The sequence below is a fragment of the Embiotoca jacksoni genome, unplaced genomic scaffold, assembly GCF_022577435.1.
Source record: "Embiotoca jacksoni isolate LCO1_2020_lvr unplaced genomic scaffold, fEmbJac1.0.p SCAF_10, whole genome shotgun sequence".
NCBI classification, from domain to species: Eukaryota; Metazoa; Chordata; class Actinopteri; family Embiotocidae; genus Embiotoca; species Embiotoca jacksoni.
In genome coordinates this window covers 6043931-6055562 of record NW_027185230.1, presented here as the reverse complement: position 1 = coordinate 6055562, position 11632 = coordinate 6043931, and the positions used below count along the sequence as shown (strand labels likewise).

General features: G+C 43.2%; 1 protein-coding gene across 1 annotated transcript; it reads right to left on the bottom strand.

Moving 5' to 3' along the window:
• Window positions 1-10649, bottom strand: dusp4 (dual specificity phosphatase 4). The gene is made up of 4 exons (XM_069162760.1): window positions 10029-10649; window positions 8387-8514; window positions 6021-6240; window positions 1-3281 (listed from the first exon to the last, which is right to left on the bottom strand). The coding sequence occupies exons 1-4, from the start codon at window positions 10396-10398 to the stop codon at window positions 2893-2895; spliced, it is 1107 nt and encodes a 368-aa protein (XP_069018861.1). The 5' UTR covers window positions 10399-10649; the 3' UTR covers window positions 1-2892.
• Window positions 10650-11632: the final 983 nt, after the last annotated feature.

The following is an 11632-nucleotide window of genomic DNA, read 5'->3' as shown; positions in this document are numbered from 1 at the left end:
AAGAACATTGTTTATTCAACAGTGGATCATCAGTAATAAATAAATGCACAGATCATTCATTCCACAATAAAATCAAGGGATTTTATACATATATACTGTATATATATATATATACGTGTATAAATATAAATGTCCAAGTGGAGGATTGATATTGCCTTGATGGGTGTACAGCATTGGCCAGACAGAGACACAGTCAGGACAGATGGACTAACATAAAGAGGCAGACAGACAGACGGCTCTCGACCACACAGATGTGTAGAAAGTATTGCATTTTTCACTGATTGGCTCTCTTTGCTCTCTGTCTCTCTCTCTCTCTACGTGGACAAACCTCTAGTCGGTCTCGTATCACCATGATGTGCAAATCAATCATAAATTACAAATACAGTATTGCATCACTTCAAAGTGCTACGGAGATAGGTGCTGACAAAAAAAAGAAAAAAAAGGGTTGTTATCTTTGAAACCATGTGTGTGTGTGTGTGTGTTTGTGTATTTCTTGTACATTAGGACTCGGGAATGAAAGTCTCGCACAGTGTAAAGCTCAGCCTAGTCGGAAGCAGAGGCTGACGTTGTCTCAGACTGTCAGATTATTTGAAGTGTTGCCAGAAAAAAGTCACTTCTGTTTGGTATTCATGAACAGTGCTGCACGACTTCGAAGTGCTATGGCGGGAGCAGTGGACAATCTTCAGAGCAGAAAATGGTATGGTATGTTATGTTAGACTCAGACATGCAGTGAATTAACTGTACGTAAAGAACTCAATCCTGTTTTTGGATTATGGTCACAAAACTCAAAAAATCTTTCTTCTTTTGTCCTTTTTTGTAAAATAAGTTAATTGTATTTTTAAAACCTGGATTCCAATCTGCTGGGAGTAAGAGCGCTCACATTTTGATGTCCTCTCTTTGAAAATCTAAAATTCCTCCTAAAATTTTCAAATTCTCAAATTGTCATTTTGAGTGTTGGAATCCAACATAATTTACTTTTTTTTTTTTTTTTTTTTTTTTCTTTAAAGCCGCTTCAGTTCTTCATAAATTACTTTATTTGTCCTTGGAAGTTGGTTTGAAATCTGTTCAACTGCCCCTTTGGATACGTATATTTGTAAGGTTTGGGGGAGACTGAAAATTTGCAGATGTAAAACCTGCTGGTGTTTATTGTGCATGTGTGTTTGTGTTCGTCAGTAAGCGTGTATGAGAGAAGATGAAACATAATCGCTTTTGCTATTTTGACTTTGTTGAATAAGAGTCTGCACTGCACTGGTAAAATGCTGAGACTTTTTTTTAGAAGTCTGATCAAGATTCAGCAATCTGCTGTCCAGCAGCTACGGGGGGAAAAAACTACAAAAAACAACACTCCACTGGCAAATCTAAGGATGCCTAAATCCATGGGATACCTTTACGAACAAGGCACAAACATCTTAAAGGACCATTCGCAGATGATGCACATTTCAACCCCTGAACTTAAAAAAAAAAAAAGAACATTTTCCAAAGCATCTTATAGGAGCCATGTTTTCAGTTAATTTCAGTATGCTACAAAAATATACTTGCTGAGAAGAACTGAACCAAAGCTCCTACAAGTTTATGTGTGTTTTTGGAGAATATATTTGGAAAACAAGGGAGTAAATAGATAGAAAACCGCCAGCGTGGTCCTTTAAGTGGCTGTCTACCAGGGTCAGTGTGCTTTAACATTTGCCCTCTGACCTTCAGGGAAAAATGTCCCCAAAACAATGCACGCTCAGCCACTTAGCAAAAACTCATTTCTAAAATATCATTCTCTCTTTTTTGTTTTTCTTTTTTTCTATCCCTTTCATCCAAAACAACTTATTTTTTGTGACGTACCAGATGGGGTTTCCTAAAGCATTTATCAGGGGCCTGCAAAGGGGTTTCCCGGTCGATTTACGAGGGCCCTGGCCTTTATTTGGCATCTTATTTTATTTATTTAGCCTCTTTAGTGAGTGAGATGAGGAGCAGAGGAGAGGAAGGGGAGTGTGTGTGTGTGGGGGGGGGGGGTGTCACGGTAAAGATGAGAGGCAGAGATGAGAGAAGGGATATAAAAGGATGAAAAGGAGATGAGAGGAGAGGAAGGTGTGGGGGAGAGACAGAGAGAGGAAGAGGACGTATGAAAGACAGGAAGCTCCGGCCGGATCGCCGGCAGAGCACCTGTCACTGAAGAGGCTCCTGCTTTCTATCACCGTCTCCTCCCCTCTATTTTCCATCCATCTCTTTTGTCCGGCAACAGGAGGGACACCCAAAGGGGAAAGAGCGGGTGCTTAAAATTCCTCCTTCCTTCCTGTGTCCATCTCCTCTCCTAAAGACCTGTCGTATCCATGGCAACAGCCCCTGTCTTCATACTGAGCTTATTCAGTTGCGAGTCATGAATGTGTGTGTGTGTGTGTGTGTGTGTGTGTGTGTGTGTGTGCGTGTGTGTGTGATAGAGAGAGAGATGCAGAGAGAGAGAGAGAGAGAGAGAGGGATTTGCTGCTGCTCTGTGTCCGTGTTTGTGTGTCAGTGTGCCTCTGTGCATGTTGTTGTTGTTTTTTGTTTTTTGTTTTTTTTTTATCAATGAAAAGAGTGTACCTTGAGTAAACATCAGTCCAACACTCCATCTGAACTTGGTTACAGAAACAATGTTTGAAAGCCAGTTCATTTTTGGTCAATTTGAATAAATCTTGTGTTAAAATGGAAGGAGCGCTGGCTGGTTTGCGAACTTTAAAAAGTCTTATTTCAGTCTTCGAGTTCTGAATCAGGCACCGTGACGCTTCCCGCCTCCCCGCCCTGGAAGCACGTACATACTGCCATGGTCAGTTAAGACTGACAGCTCTTCCAGCCAATGGCAGCCCAGTCGTTGGGGGGGGGTGGGGGGGGGGGGTGGAGGAGGAGGAGGCTGTGATCGTCTATCCATCAGCAGCCAGGCGAGGTTGTGATGGGGCTGTGGTGCAGGTAAGCGGGGTTCACCACAGAGACCGGAAAGTTGAAAATGAACGGAGAAGTGGGCGTGGCCACCGCCGAGGCGGTGGTCGCGGTTGACTTGGGTCCAAGCAGCGGGCTCGCCGTGGCGGCCGCCTCGGCAGCGCACGAGGTAGCGAGGAGCTGCGACTCAAACTGCAGCAGCTGGCCCATGAAGCTGAAGTTGGGGGAGATAATGCTGCGGCGCCGGCGCACAAACTCGAACGCTTCGTCCAAACGCACCCGCTTCCTCTTCATCAGGTAGGCTAGGCAGATGGTGGCGGAGCGGGAGATGCCCGCTTGACAGTGGACCAGCACTCGTCCACTGGAGTCCCGTACGGAATCTGAGAAGAGACAGGAGTCAGAGGTCAGAAAATTCCACTTACAAAAAAAAAACAGCACAGTTCGTTTGCAATACAAATTCTCCTTTTGGATGAACCGCCATATATTTCATTCATCGTCACCAGAGGACGAATCTTAATGACTTCGGTCGGCACGTCGGTTATTCACTGCATCAGCATCGACTGAAACGACTGGCACCGAAGTTTGAACACACTTCCGCTGTTGGCAGACGCGTCCTCTAATGAGACATGTGATCCTCCGACGTTATTGGAAAATGTCTCGGCAACTATTAGAGGGATCACCATGAAACTTGGTACCGCACAGCAGCGCAGTGCTACTTGTTCAAAGTACCGGAGCACAACTGTGACGCACACGTGCAAACAGCAGTAAGAGATACTTTGTTCACTTTAATTTCATAAAGTCGACAATATAATCACGCTTTTTTCAACGGTTGTTCTGCATCAGTCATCTAAAGTGTTATTTTGACACAGGAAGAGTTGAGTTTGTATTCATGCGTGCAAAACCGAAGAGATCTGGCGACAAATCAGTCAGTCAATCGACAAAAAAATTTAAACAGGCACGATTTGAAGTAAGTAAAAAGGTCTCCAAATGAATGGTTTTCTTCATCTTTCACGACAGCGAATCAAAGATAATTTGAGCTGGTAATCGTGACCGGTTTTGCTATTTTCCTGACATTTGATGGGCCGAACTATTACTGACTGGTTGACAACATCGTCGAATAACCGGCGGTTTGGACGCAATGAGCATCGACAAATTGTCACTTTGAAAAGTACATTTCTTTTACAGCAACGATGTATTTTTAAACACACCAGATGTGCAGTGAGGCTTTGTCTCAGACGCTTTTCATTTCCTCTCCTCCACACTCTCATGCCTTCGCTTTCCGCGCAGTCAAACCGCGAAGCGACCTCAAAGTGAAAAAGCGGCGCAACACATTCGACTGGAGCACAGAAGCGCAACGTTTTAGTCATCAGCCACTTTTTCACACTTCCTCTTTGTCCTATTTATGGTTCTGCCTGTTTAACCGTGTTTAGATGCACGCTATTACGTTATTACGGAGAATAACCAGATTTCAGAAATAGTTTCATTAAAACATTTACAGGAAATCAACCCCTTCCCCCCCCCCCCCTTCCCCTTCCCCTCCCCCTCCCCCTCCCCACCCCAACAGCATCAGTCAGCACGATTAGGTGGACAGTCGTGTTGATGTCCTGGAGCACGTTTGGTGGCCTACAGGAAATTAGAAGCATAGTATTCTTTCTTTTTTTTTTTTGTCGTGTTAATTCATTTAATCTCTTTCTATGACTGCTGCTCACGATGCCAAACTGAATATTACAAAAAAAATATTGCTTTGAAGTTCACTCCACGGCCTCTCTGGCACAAGAGCAGAATTACGCAACATCAAATAACATTTTCTGGCATTTCTTTTAAATGCAAAGATGCTTGGTTGCTAACACCCCCCCCCCCCTCCTATCACTCATTATTTTTGCATTGCTCTGTTTTTGTTTTCCCAGATGTCTGTATTTAATTTTTTTTTTCTCGCTAAATCTTTTTCTTTCACACACAGATTTCAGGTAACTCCACCACAGCGTCTGTTCACCCAGTAACAGTGGATGAGTCAGACTCTGGTCCCACAGCAGCTAACTATGACGCATACCAGCACCTACACACACACACACACACACACACACACACACACACACACACACATCAGAGCACATGCTCACAAACATACACTCGCAGCACAGGAGCCACAGTGTCTACGCAAAGCATGTACAAAGCCAAGTGAATCTCACACACGCCTCTATATTATAACACACAAACCCGAGATCATGCTGCAGAGAGAGATCATCGATCGGAATATTTTATCACTCTAAATACTCTGTTGTATCCTTCGGTGTATTACATCATTTTGTTTGCTTCTTTTGATTTCTACCTCTGCAGAGTCTGCTGTGATGGACGTGACTAACGGGCCACATGGAAATAATCATTTTTGACAGATTCCGATGAATAAATCAAGATTTTGTCATCATCTGCCCGTCATCTGTGTGCACAGTGTATCTGGAGAATGAGAGCTTTTCCACAGCAGTTCTCTGAAAGCTCCTTTACGGGTACATTTTTTTTTTTTTTTTTTTTATATATATAAATTGAGGACTCCAGACAAGAAAAGATGAACAAAACCGGAGAATTGTTTAGTTGGCGTAAGCAGAGATCAGTTAATATGTTTCAGAACAACAAAAGCCCCACCCACACTATCTGATGGACAGATGGATTCAAGGAAGTGTAGAGGACAAATATCCCATTAAAACGTGGTACTCCACGAATAGATTGTCTCAAGTAAACATTTTGACAATTGAGAGAAAATTAAAGAAAACAAATGAAGTGTTTTTAAAAAAAAATTCAGGGAAATAGTCAGCAGATTAATCAATAATGAAAACCGTTTTTAGCTGCAGCGCTACATGTCATCTCATAAATATTAAATGGGCCTTGGGTGTGTGCAAGCAGACAGTGCAAAAACTCAAAACACTCCACCGACATTAATAAATAAAGAAACTTAACTAAGATGACCGCTTTTAATTTGACCTAAAAACCAACCACATAAAAAACCACGCTGCTGCCTGAATGAAGCTCATTTGATTTGTCGATATCCTCCATGGGAATGCATTTGTTCTGCTAACACACCACACACACACACACACACACACAAGGGTGTCACACACACTGACCTATGAACTCGATGGCCTCCAGGAACCAGCAGCTGATTTCTTCTTTATGGTTGTCCTCCACAGGGATACACTTGTACTGGTAGGCCCCCTCGAAGTGGTTGGGACAGTCGGCTGACACGTTCAGCAAGGCAGAGATTCCCATTGTGTCCAAAACCTCTTTCTTCGAGGCGTGGAGGGCGCTGCCGAGGTAAAGGAAGGGGAGGATCTCGACGGGGCCGCCCTGGACGAAGGACAGACGGGAAGATGATAATTAATTCATAATTTCCTTTTCTTAATCAGTGAAGAGACAGATCTGCTGTTCTGAGGCAGTTTGTTCATAATTCATTCCTTCGGCATCCACTGAGTCATCCCATAAAGAACCGTCTCTTGACCCAGTCGGCTTGCGAAGCCATGTTTGCGTAAATAAAAGCCGGCGTACATGATGAGACAAAGAATCCCCTGTGTCTGCGAGCAGCAGAGGTTACATAGCAGATGACTTCAGCATAAGAGTGACCTCGCTTAAATATTTTGTTAATCACATTAGCCGTGCTTCCCATCGGACAGGAGCAGCTCATTATCTCCGTGAGTAATGCAAACTCATTCGATATGCGCCATTTAGTTTGTCTGTGTGTGTGTGTCTCAGGTCCAGTTATTTTTCACGTATGGAAACACAACCCACTGCAGGAGCTGCGTGTCTGATGGACAGACTAATGTTTGCAGGCTTAAAAGCACATATCCAGCAGAGACATCTGCACGGTCCTTAATCAGTCAGTTCAAAGACATTCTCTCATGCTTCGTCGATGAAGCGTCATTTTTCACAGTCCTTCTGAGAAAAATGAGCTCTGCAGCAGCATTTCCTCAGAATGTCTGCAACATGTGTTTGCAGCTGCCCGTGGGTAAGCAAAAGTAGAACTGCACAACGGGCAGAACAAGTACTGTATGCAGCTGCAGCACTGACTGAGAACATGAAGGCCTCTGATGCTTCCTGGAAAAAGGAAGTTACAAAAGAAACATAGAATTATGAGAATATGGAAAGTATAGAATGTGAAAGAGAGAACATAAAATAATATGATTAGTCTTTCCAGTTTTGCTTTGTTTTGGTTGAAACAAAATATATATATCAACACTGCTACCAAGTATCAAATTGTAAATATTATTGTGATTGCTGTTATGTTATGATTTAAAATTGGTGGTTTTTGGTTCATTATTGTTGTGTCTACAGCATATTATTGAGAAAATATCTTCACTGCACACATTACATATCAACTTTTTTTTTTTGAGTGGGAAGTATATATATTTTCTTTCCTACATTAAGAATAACATAAGTACCCCCCCCCCCCCCCCAGTGTTTGAATGCATTAATCCAGTGCGGGGTCAGATGTAGTTCGTCCTACTCTGATGTCCGAGAGGAAGTACTGATTCCCCCTTTCTGAGAGGTCAGCCGATGGCCAGTCCATACCGGCAGCGCGACTTATTGACGAGAGCGCTGTGTGTTTATGTCACCGCTGCTGACGAACTCGGTACTGACACAAGAGTCAGGAAATGATCAATAACACGTATGCTCAGAGAGAAAGCAGAGAGAGAGAGAGAGAGAGAGAGAGAGACACTCGGCCGGCTGTTTTCCATCATCACGCCGCCAGAGGAAGTTGCGGCATTGCTTGAATTAAAACGCACCTGATCCGTACCGGCGGAGAGACGTTTTTTTTTGTGTTTTGTTAGAAAACATACAGAGGCTGGGCTGTCTGCGTCTCGCCCCCAAAAAACTCCCACATGTGACCGTGAACAGTGCGTAAAATCTGCAGGCTCAAACTGCCGGTCACTGATCAACAAAAACGAGGACAAAACAGGTCACAGAAAGCGGCTCGGAGGTGACTCGATGGCGAGCTGTGACTCCCCGAGCCGGCCTATTTAGACAGCAGGTGACTGCTTTAAAAACAATTCATGGATTTTCAGAAAATGACACTGAAGAAACGAGCCTGAGAACAACGTGTTCAAATGGTTTAAGTTCGGACACGGGGAAGGCGAGGAAATGTGGGGAAACAGAACCACAGTTGGGCAAAGCAAATAGCCTCCGGTGTTTGCACCCGGGAGCTTCGGGTGATGACCGTGTGAAACTATAACGGACTTTACCAGATCAAAAAGATCAAAAACGTAATCGCCAATTGGATTGGCGTTTGGTTGGCCAATCAGGACGTTCATAATTTCAAACGTTAATAACAGTTTTAACCATCAAACGTGAAACAGTTGCTGATTTTCGGTTCTGTTGTTATTTACTTCGTTTACGCAAACACTAAACAGCAGCATACGCACCACGTACGTCGGTTTGAATAAAAGGGGCTCTTTTGGATGACCTCATCCACGTTGGTTCGGGAGAGTTGAGCTCTTACCTGGTCATTGTGCGGCGTCCCACACGACGAGCAGGACGAGTCGACGCTGGACTGGCTGGTGAGCGGCGGTAAGGTTTTGGTCTTTAAACAAAACTCTGGGTACTCTGAGAAAAACCTGTCGTATCCTCCTGGAAAATATAAAACAACAACAAACAAAAAAACATAATATGATCAGATGTGATGCGTCATATGCAGTGCTATGATTGGACGTTAAATTCACCACAGGAACAGCATTTTTTTTTTTTTTTTTTTAATTGTGTGTGTGTGTGGGGGGGGGGGGGGGGGGGGGTTTGAATGCGTACAACACACCGCATATACACACTCAAAAGGAGCTCAAAGAAGAAGTCCACCACATTAAAATCCTAATCTGCTCCGTGATGTTGTCATCCACATGCAGTCAGTCTTACATAAAGTCTATTAAACCGACCTCTGACCCTCTCGGTCCTGCGCCTACTAGCATGTGGATTTGAAAACAATTTCATCATCTCTTTCCTTTGCTTTTCCTTTTTTTTTTTTTTTTTTTTTTTTTACAGTCTACATCTGCAGGTCGACCACTGGTCTCTGCACCTCGAGTATCAAATCGGACCAGAAAATGTCATCTTTATCAGCCACACGCGTACACTCGCGCTTCAAAGTCGTCTGCGTCGTTAGGATACCCCCCCACCCCCACCCCCTTCACAAAAAAAAAAAAAAAAAAGAGAAAGAAAAACGAATGCGCCACAGCTTGCAGCAGCTTCGGGTTTTTTCGGATTTCCTGCAATCTAAATATAGAGTGGGCATGAATCGAGTGTTGATTTGAAATTTGACTGCTTCCCATCGGTAATTCAAGCCTTTGTGAAACGATCATGTGTGTCCTGTAAGCCCCCCCTCGGTTTGAAGTGGCTTCTACGCACCAGCATTACCTCATTCACTCTGCTCACAGCCTGTGTGTGAATGTGTGTAGCTGTGAGTGAGTGAGAGTGTATATTGTAAAAAAAAAAAAACAACAACTAAAAAACACACACGCACACACCAGTGCATACAAATAGAGCACACAGTCAGCAGGGTCATTCGATTTCTGCTTTATAATATTCAGCAGATGGATACGATAAGATCATATTAATCACATTTGTTGGAAAATAAAATATCCACTGAAATTAGGCTGCGAATAAAATTTGGAACTATAATTATTATTGGATCCGATTTTTAGTTCCAATCTAAGATTAAAAAAAAATATTACCAAATGCATTATATTTTTTCCAGGTGTGTGTACTTTATATTAATATATTTTCGGTGTTGTTGTTTTTTATTTTCTTTTGCCAATGCCATATTTAAATATAGGCCCAAGTTTTACTAACTAAACTAGACGCCTATTGCTAGACAAAAAAAAATGGCAATAACTTTCTTGTAGGCTGGTATTGACCTTGTTATTACTATCATGAGATTCCAGACTACTGCTTGTGTTTATCATTTTTATAGCTCTATTGAATCAAAGAATGACCGCCCATTCATTAAAAATATATTTTCAATTGACGTTTAATCCTTTGAATTATTTGTGAAACTCGTAGCCTGTACTACCACCACCACCTACTATCATCACCCCAACCTGCAGCTGACCCCCTATAGGCGCCGGAGTAAATGTAATACTGACGTATATATTTACCTTTGAGCAGGTATATGTGTGTGCTGGAGGAGTCCCGGCAAAGCGCGTTGAGCACCAGCGTCACGGTGCTGTCCTCCTTCACCGACTCCGTGTCCGGCGTCCTCTCGTCGTACAGCACCACGGCGGAGTACAACCCGGAGCGGAGACGGCCCCGGACCTCTTCGTCCCCGGCCAGGACCTGGTCCAGGCGCAGCGCGGAGCCCTTCGCCCTGCGGCGCACGATGGTGTTGCAGCGGGCGTTGACGGCGCCCCGGATGTGTCCCGCGCTGAAGGCGAGGAAGGAGCGGCAGTCCAGCAGCAGGCACTTGGCGCTGTCGTCCTTCAGGAGCCGCTTCAGCACCGTGCAGTCCATCTCTCGCAGCTCCTCCATCGCAAGTCGTTTCTAGCTGCGTGTGTGTGCTTCACTGCTGTTAATCTCCTCTCTCGGTCTCTCTCTTTCTTTGCCCCCGCCCCCACCACCACCACCACCACCACCAGTCTCCAAACCTGGAGATCCTGCGGTGGATTCCCTTTGCGCCTCTTCGCTACCTGCGCATCGCAACCGCACTACTGTTTACGTTCAGCCCGGTCACCTCGCTGTCTTTCTCTCCCTCTGACTGCCTCTGTGTTTCTCCACAGGACTCTTTCTCTTTTTTTTTTTTTATGAATGGGTGCACCGCGTCACGGCGGAGGTGACGTCAACCAATAGCAACCTATCACAGAGCGTCTAGTTTCCTCCCCTGCCGTTCATTCATAAAAAAAAAAAAAGACAAACATCAATGAAACTAGAAGCGATGGGATTGGAGATTAGACCCCACAGAGCAGGGGAGTCCGGCACTCGCCGTTCCTCAAACAGCACATGACCACGCTTGAATAGTGGCCTCTCAGGATAATATAAAGGGGTTTAATACATTTTAAATTACAAATCTTCGAACAAATTGTCAAAAGCAGTTGAATAAGCAAAGTAGAGCTCCATTTATTTATTTTAGTCAGTTCATGTTTTATTTGAATTTAGTCTTTAAATTTTGAATAGATTAAATAGGCTATTTTTTTTTTTAAATTGTAAAATTAAATATTGCTCTTCAATGTGGAAAAATAGCTGCTGAAATCTCTAAAAGTCAAAATACAACTCTGCAGATATATAGAGCCTTTAGCTTTGTTTGTTTATTAGTTTTGTTTTGTGTTTTGTTGTGGTTGAATGTACAGCATATCCAGTCTCACTACTCTCAATAATACCCGTGTGAGAAATGAAACTGTCATAAAATAACTTTATGTTAGGACAGGCTGCCATGTTACGAAAAGAAGACGGAAATTAAAAAAAAAAAAAAAAAAAAAAAAAACGTAACTAGCAAACCAGATAGAGTTCTCAGAGCTGAAACAAAAAAAAATTTAACTTCCGGGCATTTGGACAGAAATACAAGTGAAAATGAATTGAATGAATGCTTTATTTCTGCTGGATTCCAAAGTAGAAAATGGTTTGCTGACATTATAAAGCTACAGAAAACGGCAATACTGCGTTAGCACTGAATGTTTGTCTGCCGAATGTTAATTAATGCAGCTTTAAAGGAGCAATATGTAAAGTTTTTAGTTTAAAACATTCAAAACTTAACACGGATTTTCCACAA

What these genes read in the sequence shown, in the direction of transcription:
- dusp4 (XM_069162760.1), bottom strand. Translation starts at nt 10,398, where the DNA reads ATGGAGGAGCTGCGAGAGATGGACTGCACGGTGCTGAAGCGGCTCCTG. An exon ending in ACACATATACCTGCTCAAAG is followed by an intron (nt 8,515 to 10,028) that starts GTAAATATATAC and finishes TATATTTTCCAG; the next exon opens with GAGGATACGACAGGTTTTTC. An exon ending in GGAGGCCATCGAGTTCATAG is followed by an intron (nt 3,282 to 6,020) that starts GTCAGTGTGTGT and finishes GTCTCTTCTCAG; the next exon opens with ATTCCGTACGGGACTCCAGT.